This window comes from Anoplopoma fimbria, chromosome 2 (genome assembly GCF_027596085.1).
Source record: "Anoplopoma fimbria isolate UVic2021 breed Golden Eagle Sablefish chromosome 2, Afim_UVic_2022, whole genome shotgun sequence".
NCBI lineage: Eukaryota > Metazoa > Chordata > Actinopteri > Perciformes > Anoplopomatidae > Anoplopoma > Anoplopoma fimbria.
Window position 1 is genome coordinate 6,150,903 of NC_072450.1, and position 15,610 is coordinate 6,166,512.

Genomic DNA, 15,610 nt, shown 5'->3' on the forward strand with positions numbered 1-15,610 from the left:
CTGTAGTTACTTTGAATTAAACAAAAAAAAAAATCAGCTCATAAGTCATCAGCTTATATACTATATGATGTATTGTTATGGCTTAAAAGCCCACATCCATGGTAGAGTCCCTTAAGTCCCCCCAAAATAAACAACATAACTTATTATCTTGTGTGCATGAGTAAAGAAAATCATATTTCAGGGCTGAAGGTTTTATAATCAAAACTCTCTGAAAGGGGCGATTTTGTATAACGAGGACTCATGAATTTGCTGGTAATACTTTTGTACTTTTACTCAAATAGAATTTTGAGCATAGGAGTTTTGTAACAGTGTTTTTACAGTGTGGTATTGATACTTTTACTTCAGTAAATTATCTGAGTACTTCTTCCACCACTGATTAAGACGGGGGTAATTCAAACGCTACCCAGGAGTGTATAAAGTAACATTAGCCCCACATTCATCAACTGTAGTATTGAAATGATGTACAAATGAATGCATCAATAATTATGTACCCATGCTATCATACACATTATTCTGAAATGGGCCACTCTGCTTTATGCATTAAAGTACATCTGAACTTTTGTAACTTATATAACATTTTAAATGCATGACTTTAAGTTGTGTCTGAGATAAAAACGAGGCAGTGAAAAATGTTGAAGCTGGTAAAATTCAATGGCATCGTATAATGCCAACAAACCGTGAAAATATTGCAAATTATTAAGCAAGTTGAATGTGTCATATACAAAGAGCAGAGGTAAGCTGGTTAATAATTGTTCGTACAGTGAGGACTAACCTCGTACTTTCTTGCTCTATGCATCATCAACACTGTTTTAATGTTTCTCTATTTAGGTCTTTTCACGCTTTGTGGGCGAGCACGTGGGAGGGGCAACATTACACAGAATCTAATAGCCGTACAAAACTGATGTGTGTTTCTCATGAATATTTCTGTAAGGGTTGCATTTGTGGGTTTCACAGCGCATCTTTAGAGCTCGAGCTGTGAGGGTGAGAAGACCTCTGATTAGCCTCGTCGTACGCCTGCCGGATGGCGCGTTAGAGCACATGCACCCATACGTTACGACACAGTCTGAGCTCGTGTCTACATGCTGGATTTTCAAAGAGGGATGAATAGGAAGTGTGATCATGAGGGGCTGGTATTTCAAGCAGTGATAAAGAAGTTTTCCAATACAATGTATGCTCACCAATGCAGGAGCTCCCATCGAGCAGGTAGGAGCCATTGTCATGGAAACCACTCCTGCATTCACAGTGGTACCAGCCGGGCAGGTTGACACAGCGGGAGTGGTTGTGGCACTCAATCAGGCCCTCTGCACACTCGTCAATATCTGAGGGCACAAACACACACAGTAGCATCAGCATGGGTCTTGATTATTTTCCTAGCAACAAAACCTAAACCTAAGACTTCAGCTCATTTGTTTCTTCTTTATTTTCCTTGTGTTGCGTGTTCTATGATCTGTGCTGGTTACAACAGTGGAGGTTGATCCTATCAGAGCAAACGGCCACCCGAGCAGCAGAGCCGGGTCGGCGGCTGCCCACATTAAAACAGCCGACATCTGTGCAGCCTGTCTGTCTGCCACAGCGGGGATCAACGTCTTTTAGAAATCACACCATTTGGCAGCAGAGATATTTCCTTTTTGCACTTCTCTATTTGTTCTCCACGCTCGTTATGCTGTTTTGTTTCTCAGGCTTGCTTTGTTTTCTGGTGTTGCAGCGTGCATACACATGCCCGACCCAGAGGGCGTTACAGTCTTCGCTCCTTCTCGGTGGAGTAAATCTCTCTCATTCAATATGTATGTCGTGGGTTCTGCAGCTCAATCGCTTCTGGCTGTGAGTCCCGACCTGTGCACACACACCCTGATGGTTAAAGCGTGACCTTCAATCACAACTTCAATCACCTAAATGCGAACCGTAGCAAACGGGGGAAAGGTGGCGAGGGACTGCTCGTTACGTTTTATGTGTATTTCTCATGTGGGTCGCTGAAGGGGAATGCCCCGACAATTTAAAAGCAAATCAACAAGAAAAAGTGCAGTAGTTTGTAGCCTGACCAGCAAGCATTGCTCATATTGTGTAATGGATTCTAAGAGGGTTTGTATAAGTGAACATGTGGAGTTTCGTCAGTTTGTAGAGTATAATTTAGTCTGTGACATCTTCCTTGAAAACAAATTTCAGACTTAGGGCGACAGTTGAAAACGTTGCGGATAAAAAAGGCATATTGGAGTATTGCTTTTTTAATGTCTTATAGTAAGCTCTTTGAATTGCCTTGTAGATGAAAAATGCCACACTATGGCAATAAACTACTAAATAAACCCACCACACTGCAATTGTCCCCAACACACACTGTATTTCTGTATATATATATATATATATGACACAAGAGCAATTTAAATATGGAATCAACATAACTACGGTTTCTCCATCTATAAAATACAAAGAAACAAACTTGCCTTCTGATCTTGTGCCTTTAACATTTTTCTTATGCAACAGTAAAAGTCACAGTTAATACCTTTGGCCCTTTCTTAAGACCCCACTCACACACACACACACACACACACACACACACACACACACACACACACACACACACACACACATACATTTATCTCTCCACAGATAAAAGAGAGCAGTGTGTGTTGTGTTTGCGTCGTTAGCCTGGTGTGCTGTTGGTAATAAGACGTGGCAGCTGACAGGGCTGCCCTCACTCAGCCTCTCAGGTCAGAGATCCGGTCAGAGCTATACCGAAAGATTCCTCCTCTGACATCCCACTGAAACATACTAAGATGAGAGTCAGCTGGTGGCTGAGAGCAGCTAACCCTTCAACAAAAGAGCAGTCTAGTGCGAGTGCATGGGAGTCTCTTTGGCCTCCCATCCACAAACACAGCCAATCGTGTTCATCGGAATATGTGGCAAAGCTCCAGATGTCCTGCTTCCTGTCTTTTAATATTTTTTTACTTTTACTATTACTTTTGTACTGTAAATAAAATAAGAATCACAATGAACAGAAAATGACACACTTGCCAAAATAATTATATTTTTTTATAATATTCATATTATATTCATTTGACATTTACGATTACAAAGCTGTCAGGGTTCTGTGCAAACACTGACTTTATTCAACCCTGCAAAAGATCACAGCAGCCATTTGGTCACTGCGGCGGCAACAGCTGTCGTCAACTCTTATACATAACGTATATTGTATATTGTTGTAGTTGCAACTATTCAAATTAGTTGCTGTCACTGCAAATAATGCACAACGCTATGTGCAAATTAGGATCATGGAACAATGATTCGATGAAAATAAAATAAGATTTGTTTATTGATTCATCCATTCTTTCATTTTGAATTTGCTGATATACAGACTCTCTACTTACACATGTATTGAGACTCCCAATTCTTTACCTTCAGTATTGAGTCTCATGCAAAACACTTCCCTGTTTTGAATAAATAAAGTTGTTATTTTCATGCGGAGAGAGTTTTGTAAGGAAGACAAGAAATCACACCCAGTTGGAACATCTATTGTGCACAGACAACAGGCGTCAGTGCTCCCAGCCTTCATAATAACAATAATTCTGCCCTGCGTCCTACATATGTATCCACAATTTATGTGACTTAATTCTGAATAAGATGTTTTACACTGCTACAACAAAATGCCACCACTTTAATTACATTTAGGCGTAGGAGGTTCTGCGTTTGTTCTTTCATCATCTTAGGGAAATGCTAATTGTGTTGTCTGTAAAATAAGATTTACCTGTCTCTCCCTGTTTCATCTATGTCTGGCTTTGTGGTATTTTTACAGAGGAAAGTGACGTGTTTCAATGTTTTGACTCTGTACTCAACATAGTATAGTACAGAGTAGTAGTAGTAGTATAGTATGTCATTAAAATGTCATCGTAGAGTATGCCATGTATATCATTGAAATGTCATAACAAGTCATAGTATAGTATGTCACATGAATGTCATGAAAAGTCAAAGTATAAAAAAAATACATTAATAATGTATAGTATAGCATGTAAGATAAGATAAGATGAGGTAAGATGATTCTTTGTTAGTCCCACAGCGGGGAAATTTGTCTTTAACAAGTTATAAAAATTCATACTATACCAAAAAGTCATAATATAGTATGTCATATGAATGTAATGAAAAGTCATAGTAAAGCATGTCATAAATGTAATAAAAAATGTATAATAGTATGTCATAAGTAAAGTCATAACATAGTATGTCTTAAATTAGTAATGATATAGTTTGTCATAAAAAAATATTAAAAAGAGTCATATATAATACATCATGAAAGTCATGATAAAGTGTGATGACCCCTGCACTCCAGTAGGAGTCCCTGTGTCCTTTGCTTGTTGGCTCTTCTTTGTCTTGTTATTTATAAACTCAAAATCATAATCTTGTCACATTTCTGCACTCATAGAACTCGAGTTTTACTGGAGTAACTAATACTTTATCTTTTAGGTGTGCGCCCAGTTGATTGCAGATGGGGGAAACACTGTTGGTTAAATCGGGCAAAGTTCTGTACATCTGATCCTAAGTCAGCAGCCAGGTACAACTTGACCAATAGCCGATTCTCAACAAAGACAAGCCAAGTCCAAGAAAAATACAATTCAGAGTCAAAAAGTACACAACTTCATGAAAGTGGTATGAGACTGGACTTGAGTACTACAGTCCTGCCTAGTGTAGTATGTCATAAAAAGTAATACTATAGTATGCCATTTAAATGTGAAAAAAAATTATAGTATAGTTTTCCATGAAAATGTATAAAAGTCATAGTTTAAGAAAGCTTTTGTTTTGTTTTGCTTTCTGCATTTGCGTCACACATCCAGGTATGCTAACTGACTGATAGCTCACTTCCACTTTTGTGCTTTTTGTTATTGTGACTATTTTGAATAGTATGTTTTAAAAGGTAATTGAAATGGACAAATTAAAGTATGTCATGGAAAATAAGTTAATAAAGTCATAGTGTAGTTTGTAATACAAAAGTCATAGTTTTGTATTTCATATAAATGTCATAAAAATATCATAGTATAGTATATTACCAAAATGTCATAGTAGGATAGGATGTCATGAAAAGTCATAATTGTAGAGTATGTTGTCAATTTAGCAGATGCTTTTATCCAAAGCGACTTATAATCAGTAGCTCAAAGCTTATATTACATATCATTACATATCATTCACCCATTCACAAACTGATGACAGGCTATCATGCAAGGTGCCACCTGCCCATCAGACTCTAACTAACATTCATGCAACATCCAGTCCACACCGATGGCAAATCCTTCAGGAGCAACTTGGGGTTGACTGCCAGGAGCAACTTGGGGTCGACTGCCGAACCCGGGTATCGAACCGCCGGCCCTCTGATTGGAGAACTACCCTGCTCTCCACTACGCCACAGTCTGGTAGCATGGTATGTCATAAAAAGTCATAGTATATCAATAAAATGTCATGAAAAGTCATAGAGAAGTATGTAATTAAAAAGTCATAGTATATTATTAAATTGTCAAAAAAGGTTGCGATACAGGATTCCATAAAAATGTTATAGAATACTATGTCGTTAAAAGGTCACAGTTTCTTCAAACTGCTTTTCGCTTTGCTGTACTGTGCGTTGTTGTACAATGACATTAAATGAACATTGTAACCCTGTAATCTTCATGACCTAAGCCTGGACCCTCTGTCAATCCTCATATCAAAGCTCACCACCCTCCCACTGAGCTACTTCTCTCTTCCCTTGATGGTGGATTAGTTTTTTTGCTGCAAACATCTGTTCATGCTTATGTGACATATTACTCATTTAGGGTTTGTCTTTTCATTATTGTAACTTTGTGAATAAATATGCTTACTACTCTTATTGTATTAATCATTTTTATCATATGCATTGACTGTATTGTAAACCTATTATGTTGTTCATTCTGTACACATGACATCTATTGCACGTATGGCTATCCTCTGTTGCTCTCCATTAAGCTTCTTCCTTTACTCCCCTGTTTAGTTTTTTGGGGGGAGAGTTTTCCTGTTCTGATGTGAAAGGACAGAGGATGTTGTATGCTGTACAGATTGTAAAGCCCTCTGAGGCAAATTTGTGATTTGTGATTTAAGGCTATACAAATAAATTGAATTGAATACCATGACTTATTTTCATGACACTTTTCAACATACTATACGATGACATTTTTTCATGATATATATTATATATTATATGAATATTTCATGAACTATTGATACACTATACTATAATAATTTTCCTGAAATCTTTCAACATACTATAGTATGACATTTTATGACTTTTTTGACATACTATAATGACTTTTTATTACTTTTTTCGACATGCTAGACGATGACTTTTTATTAAAAATTTTCTGACATGCTATTCTAAAACTTTTTTTCAACGTACTATACAATTAATTCTTTCAACATGCTATTCTAAGACTTTTTTTTTGACATGCTATACTATGACTTTTTTCATGACTTTTTTCATGACTATACTTTTTCATGACTTTTTTCGACATACTATACTATGACTTTTTTTGTCATGCATACTATGACTTTTTTTTTTTTCATGACTTTTTTTCGACATGCTGTACTTTGACTTTTTTTTGTCATGCTATACTATGACTTTTAATTACATTTTTTCGACATGTTATTCTAAGACTTTTTTTGTGATTTTTTTCGACATGTTATTCTAAGACTTTTTTTGACCTACTATACTATGACTTTTTATGACTTTTTCGACATGCTATACTATGACTTTTTTATTTCTTTTTTCAACATGCTATCCTATGATTTTTTTTGACATACTATATACTATGACTTTTTTCGACATACTATACTATGACTTTTTTCATGACTTTTTTTCGACATACTATACTATGACTTTTTTCGACATACTATACTATGACTTTTTTCATGACTTTTTTCGACATACTATACTATGACTTTTTTTATTACTTTTTTATACTGATGCTATACTATGACTTTTTTCGACATACTATACTATGACTTTTTTCATGACTTTTTTCAACATACTATACTATGACTTTTTTCGACATACTATACTATGACTTTTTTCGACATACTATACTATGACTTTTTTCGACATGCTAGACGATGACTTTTTTCGACATACTATACTATGACTTTTTTCATGACTTTTTTCGACATACTATACTATGACTTTTTTCGACATACTATACTATGACTTTTTTCGACATACTATACTATGACTTTTTTTCATGACTTTTTTCGACATACTATACTATGACTTTTTTCGACATACTATACTATGACTTTTTTCGACATACTATACTATGACTTTTTTCATGACTTTTTTCGACATACTATACTATGACTTTTTTGCATGACTTTTTTCGACATACTATACTATGACTTTTTTCAACATACTATACTATGACTTTTTCGACATACTATACTATGACTTTTTTCATCACTTTTTTCGACATACTATACTATGACTTTTATTCAACATACTATACTATGACTTTTTTCTATACTATGACTTTTTTCAACATACTATACTATGACTTTTTCGACATACTATACTATGACTTTTTTTGACTTTTTTCGACATACTATACTATTTTTTCGACATACTATACTATGACTTTTATTCAACATGCTATACTATGACTTTTTTTCGACATACTATACTATGACTTTTTTCACATACTATACTATGACTTTTTTCAACATACTATACTATGACTTTTTTCGACATACTATACTATGACTTTTTTCATGACATACTATACTATGACTTTTTTCAACATGCTATACTATGATTTTTTCGACATACTATACTATGACTTTTTTCAACATACTATACTATGACTTTTTTTCAACATGCTATACTATGACTTTTTCGACATACTATACTATGACTTTTTTCATGACTTTTTTTGACATACTATACTATGACTTTTATTCAACATGCTATACTATGACTTTTTTCGACATACTATGACTATGACTTTTTTCGACATACTATACTATGACTTTTTTCAACATACTATACTATGACTTTTTTCGACATACTATACTATGACTTTTTTCGACATACTATACTATGACTTTTTTCATGACTTTTTTCGACATACTATACTATGACTTTTATTCGACATACTATACTATGACTTTTTTCATGACTTTTTTTCGACATACTATACTATGACTTTTTTTCAACATGCTATACTATGACTTTTTTTCGACATACTATACTATGACTTTTTTACTATACTATGACTTTTTTATACATGACTTTTTTCGACATACTATACTATGACTTTTTTCGACATACTATACGATGACTTTTATCGACATACTATACTATGACTTTTTTCATGACTTTTTTCGACATACTATACTATGACTTTTATTCAACATGCTATACTATGACTTTTTTTCGACATACTATACTATGACTTTTTTCGACATACTATACTATGACTTTTTTTCGACATACTATACTATGACTTTTTTCATGACATACTATACTATACTATGACTTTTTTTCACATACTATACTATGACTTTTTTCAACATACTATACTATGACTTTTTTCGACATACTATTATGACTTTTTTCATGACGACATACTATACTATGACTTTTTTCAACATACTATACTATGACTTTTTTCGACATACTATACTATGACTTTTTTCAACATACTATACTATGACTTTTTTCATGACTTTTTTCGACATACTATACTATGACTTTTTTCGACATACTATACGATGACTTTTATCGACATACTATACTATGACTTTTTTCATGACTTTTTTCGACATACTATACTATGACTTTTATTCAACATGCTATACTATGACTTTTTTTTTTTTGACATACTATACTATGACTTTTTTCGACATACTATACTATGACTTTTTTTCAACATGCTATACTATGACTTTTTTCGACATACTATACTATGACTTTTTTCATGACTTTTTTCGACATACTATACTATGACTTTTTTCAACATGCTATACTATGACTTTTTTCGACATACTATACTATGACTTTTTCTGACTTTTTTCGACATACTATACTATGACTTTTTTCAACATACTATACTATGACTTTTTTTTTTCGACATACTATACTATGACTTTTTTCACTATGACTTTATACTATGACTTTTTTCGACATACTATACTATGACTTTTTTTCGACATACTATACTATGACTTTTTTCGACATACTATACTATGACTTTTTACATACTATGACTTTTTTCGACATACTATACTATGACTTTTTTCAACATACTATACTATGACTTTTTTCGACATACTATACTATGACTTTTTTCATGACTTTTTTCGACATACTATACTATGACTTTTTTTCAACATGCTATACTATGACTTTTTTCGACATACTATACTATGACTTTTTTCATGACTTTTTTCGACATACTATACTATGACTTTTTTCGACATACTATACTATGACTTTTTTCGACATACTATACTATGACTTTTTTCGACATACTATACTATGACTTTTTTCATGACTTTTTTCGACATACTATACTATGACTTTTATTCAACATGCTATACTATGACTTTTTTCGACATACTATACTATGACTTTTTTCATGACTTTTTTCAACATACTATACTATGACTTTTTTCGACATACTATACTATGACTTTTTTACTATACATGACTTTTTTCGACATACTATACTATGACTTTTTTTCAACATACTATACTATGACTTTTTTTTCGACATACTATACTATGACTTTTTTCGACATACTATACTATGACTTTTTTCATGACTTTTTTCGACATACTATACTATGACTTTTTTCGACATACTATACTATGACTTTTTTCGACATACTATACTATGACTTTTTTCATGACTTTTTTTCGACATACTATACTATGACTTTTTTCAACATACTATACTATGACTTTTTTCGACATACTATACTATGACTTTTTTCATGACTTTTTTCATACTATACTATGACTTTTTTCGACATACTATACTATGACTTTTTCGACATACTATACTATGACTTTTTTCATGACTTTTTTCAACATACTATACTATGACTTTTATTCAACATGCTATACTATGATTTTTTTCGACATACTATACTATGACTTTTTTCGACATACTATACTATGACTTTTTTTCAACATGCTATACTATGACTTTTTTCGACATACTATACTATGACTTTTTTCATGACTTTTTTTTCGACATACTATACTATGACTTTTTTTCAACATGCTATACTATGACTTTTTCGACATACTATACTATGACTTTTTTCATGACTTTTTTTCATACATACTATACTATGACTTTTTTCGACATACTATACTATGACTTTTTTCGACATACTATACTATGACTTTTTTCGACATACTATACTATGACTTTTTTCATATACTTTTTTTTTCGACATACTATACTATGACTTTTTTTCAACATGCTATACTATGACTTTTTTCGACATACTATACTATGACTTTTTTCGACATACTATACTATGACTTTTTTTCAACATACTATACTATGACTTTTTTCAACATACTATACTATGACTTTTTTCAACATGCTATACTTTTTTTTCATGACTTTTTTCGACATACTATACTATGACTTTTTTCACATACTATACTATGACTTTTTTCGACATACTATACTATGACTTTTTTCGACATACTATACTATGACTTTTTTCTATGACTTTTTTCGACATACTATACTATGACTTTTTTCAACATACTATACTATGACTTTTTTCGACATACATACTATACTATGACTTTTTCGACATACTATACTATGACTTTTTTTCAACATACTATACTATGACTTTTTCGACATACTATACTATGACTTTTTTCATGACTTTTTTTTCGACATACTATACTATGACTTTTTTCAACATGCTATACTATGACTTTTTTTCGACATACTATACTATGACTTTTTTCGACATACTATACTATGACTTTTTTCGACATACTATACTATGACTTTTTTCATGACTTTTTTCGACATACTATACTATGACTTTTTTCGACATACTATACTATGACTTTTTTCGACATACTATACTATGACTTTTTGCTATACTATGACTTTTTTCGACATACTATACTATGACTTTTTTTCATACTATACTATGACTTTTATCGACATACTATACTATGACTTTTTTCGACATACTATACTATGACTTTTTTCATGACTTTTTTCGACATACTATACTATGACTTTTTTTCGACATACTATACTATGACTTTTTTCGACATACTATACTATGACTTTTTTCATGACTTTTTTCGACATACTATACTATGACTTTTTTTCAACATGCTATACTATGACTTTTTTCGACATACTATACTATGACTTTTTTCGACCTTTTTTGACATACTATACTATGACTTTTTTCGACATACTATACTATGACTTTTATCGACATACTATACTATGACTTTTTTCATGACTTTTTTCGACATACTATACTATGACTTTTATTCAACATGCTATACTATGATTTTTTTCGACATACTATACTATGACTTTTTTCGACATACTATACTATGACTTTTTTTCAACATGCTATACTATGACTTTTTTTTCCCGACATACTATACTATGACTTTTTTCATGACATTTTTCGACATACTATACTATGACTTTTTTCGACATGCTATACTATGACTTTTTTCGACATACTATACTATGACTTTTTTCATGACTTTTTTCGACATACTATACTATGACTTTTTTCGACATACTATACTATGACTTTTTCGACATACTATGACTTTTTTTCGACATACTATACTATGACTTTTTTTCGACATACTATACTATGACTTTTTTCGACATACTATACTATGACTTTTATCGACATACTATTTTCGACATACTGATACTATGACTTTTTTCGACATACTATACTATGACTTTTATTCGACATGCTATACTATGACTTTTTTTCGACATACTATACTATGACTTTTCTTCAACATACTATACTATGACTTTTTTTCGACATACTATACTATGACTTTTTTCGACATACTATACTATGACTTTTTTTCAACATACTATACTATGACTTTTTCGACATACTATACTATGACTTTTTTCATGACTTTTTTCGATACTATACTATGACTTTTTTCAACATGCTATACTATGACTTTTTCGACATACTATACTATGACTTTTTTCATGACTTTTTTCGACATACTATACTATGACTTTTTTTCAACATACTATACTATGACTTTTTCGACATACTATACTATGACTTTTTTCGACATACTATACTATGACTTTTTTCGACATACTATACTATGACTTTTTTTGACTTTTTTTCGACATACTATACTATGACTTTTTTTTCGACATACTATACTATGACTTTGACATACTATACTATGACTTTTTTCAACATGCTATACTATGACTTTTTTCGACATACTATACTATGACTTTTTTCATGACATACTATACTATGACTTTTTTCAACATACTATACTATGACTTTTTTCGACATACTATACTATGACTTTTTTATACTATGACTTTTTTCGACATACTATACTATGACTTTTTTCAACATACTATACTATGACTTTTTTCGACATACTATACTATGACTTTTTTCATGACTTTTTTCGACATACTATACTATGACTTTTTTTTCAACATGCTATACTATGACTTTTTTCGACATACTATACTATGACTTTTTTCATGACTTTTTTTGACATACTATACTATGACTTTTTCAACATACTATACTATGACTTTTATCGACATACTATACTATGACTTTTTTCATGACTTTTTTCGACATACTATACTATGACTTTTATTCAACATGCTATACTATGACTTTTTTTCAACATGCTATACTATGACTTTTTTCGACATACTATACTATGACTTTTTTCAACATACTATACTATGACTTTTTTCGACATACTATACTATGACTTTTTTCATGACTTTTTTCGACATACTATACTATGACTTTTATTCAACATGCTATACTATGACTTTTTTCGACATACTATACTATGACTTTTTTCATTTTTCGACATACTATACTATGACTTTTTTTCAACATACTATACTATGACTTTTTTCGACATACTATACTATGACTTTTTTCAACATACTATACTATGACTTTTTTCATGACTTTTTTCGACATACTATACTATGACTTTTATTCAACATGCTATACTATGACTTTTTTCGACATACTATACTATGACTTTTTTCGACATACTATACTATGACTTTTTTCAACATACTATACTATGACTTTTTTCGACATGCTATACTATGACTTTTTTCAACTTTTTCGACATACTATACTATGACTTTTTTACTATACTATGACTTTTTTCGACATACTATACTATGACTTTTTTCAACATTTTTCGACTATACTATGACTTTTTTCAACATACTATACTATGACTTTTTTCGACATACTATACTATGACTTTTTTCGACATACTATACTATGACTTTTTTCGACATACTATACTATGACTTTTTTCGATACTATACTATGACTTTTTTCATGACTTTTTTCGACATACTATACTATGACTTTTATCGACATACTATACTATGACTTTTTCGACATACTATACTATGACTTTTTTCATGACTTTTTTCGACATACTATACTATGACTGTTTTCAACATACTATACTATGACTTTTTTCGACATACTATACTATGACTTTTTTCATGACTTTTTTCGACATACTATACTATGACTTTTTTCGACATACTATACTATGACTTTTATCGACATACTATACTATGACTTTTTTCATGACTTTTTTCGACATACTATACTATGACTTTTTTGACTTTTAACAACATGCTATACTATGACTTTTTTCGACATACTATACTATGACTTTTTCATGACTTTTTTCGATACTATACTATGACTTTTTTCAACATACTATACTATGACTTTTTTCGACATACTATACTATGACTTTTTTTTTTACGACATACTATACTATGACTGTTTTCAACATACTATACTATGACTTTTTTCGACATACTATACTATGACTTTTTTCGACATACTATACTATGACTTTTTTCATGACTATTATGACTTTTTACTATGACTTTTTTCAACATGCTATACTATGACTTTTTTCGACATACTATACTATGACTTTTTTTCAACATACTATACTATGACTTTTTTACTATACTATGACTTTTTTCATTTTTTCGACATACTATACTATTACTTTTTTCATTTTTTTCGACATGCTATACTATGACTTTTTTCAACATGCTATACTATTACTTTTTTCATGACTTTTTCGACATACTATACTATGACTTTTTTCGACAAACTATACTTTGACTTTTTTCGACATACTATACTATGACTTTTTTCATCACTTTTTTCGACATACTATACTATGACTTTTATTTTATCAACATACTATACTATGACTTTTTTCGACATACTATACTATGACTTTTTTCATGACTTTTTTCGACATACTATACTATGACTTTCATTCAACATGCTATACTATGATTTTTTTCGACATACTATACTATGACTTTTTTCGACATGCTATACTATGACTTTTTTTCAACATGCTATACTATGACTTTTTTTCAACATACTATACTATTACTTTTTTCATGACTTTTTCGACATACTATACTATGACTTTCATTCAACATGCTATACTATGACTTTTTTGACATACTATACTATGACTTTTTTCGACATACTATACTATGACTTTTTTTCAACATGCTATACTATGACTTTTTTCGACATACTATACTATGACTTTTTTCATGACTTTTTTCGACATACTATACTATGACTTTTTTTCAACATGCTATACTATGACTTTTTTCGACATACTATACTATGACTTTTTTCGACATACTATACTATGACTTTTTTCATGACTTTTTTCGACATACTATACTATGACTTTCATTCAACATGCTATACTATGACTTTTTTCGACATACTATACTATGACTTTTTTCGACATACTATACTATGACTTTTATCGACATACTATACTATGACTTTTATCGACATACTATACTATGACTTTTTTCATGACTTTTTTCGACATACTATACTATGACTTTTTTCAACATGCTATACTATGACTTTTTTCGACATACTATACTATGACTTTTTTCATGACTTTTTTCGACATACTATACTATGACTTTTTTTCAACATGCTATACTATGACTTTTTTCGACATACTATACTATGACTTTTTTCATGACTTTTTTCGACATACTATACTATGACTTTTTTCGACATACTATACTATGACTTTTTTTATGACTTTTTTCGACATACTATACTATGACTTTTTTCGACATACTATACTATGACTTTTTTCATGACTTTTTATACATACTATATATACTATGACTTTTATCGACATACTATACTATGACTTTTATCGACATACTATACTATGACTTTTTTCATGACTTTTTTCGACATACTATACTATGACTTTTATTCAACATGCTATACTATGATTTTTTTCGACATACTATAC

General features: G+C 31.1%; 1 protein-coding gene across 1 annotated transcript in view; it reads right to left on the minus strand.

Annotated features, from left to right (window-relative positions):
- The window catches only part of LOC129105586 (protein kinase C-binding protein NELL1-like), a 261,850-nt gene that overhangs the window by 14,535 nt on the left and 231,705 nt on the right, over window positions 1–15,610 (minus strand). Inside the window, exon 17 of the mRNA XM_054616705.1 lies at window positions 1,179–1,319. Coding sequence (XP_054472680.1) covers window positions 1,179–1,319 — 141 coding nt within the window. The remainder of the gene's footprint in view (window positions 1–1,178; window positions 1,320–15,610) is intronic.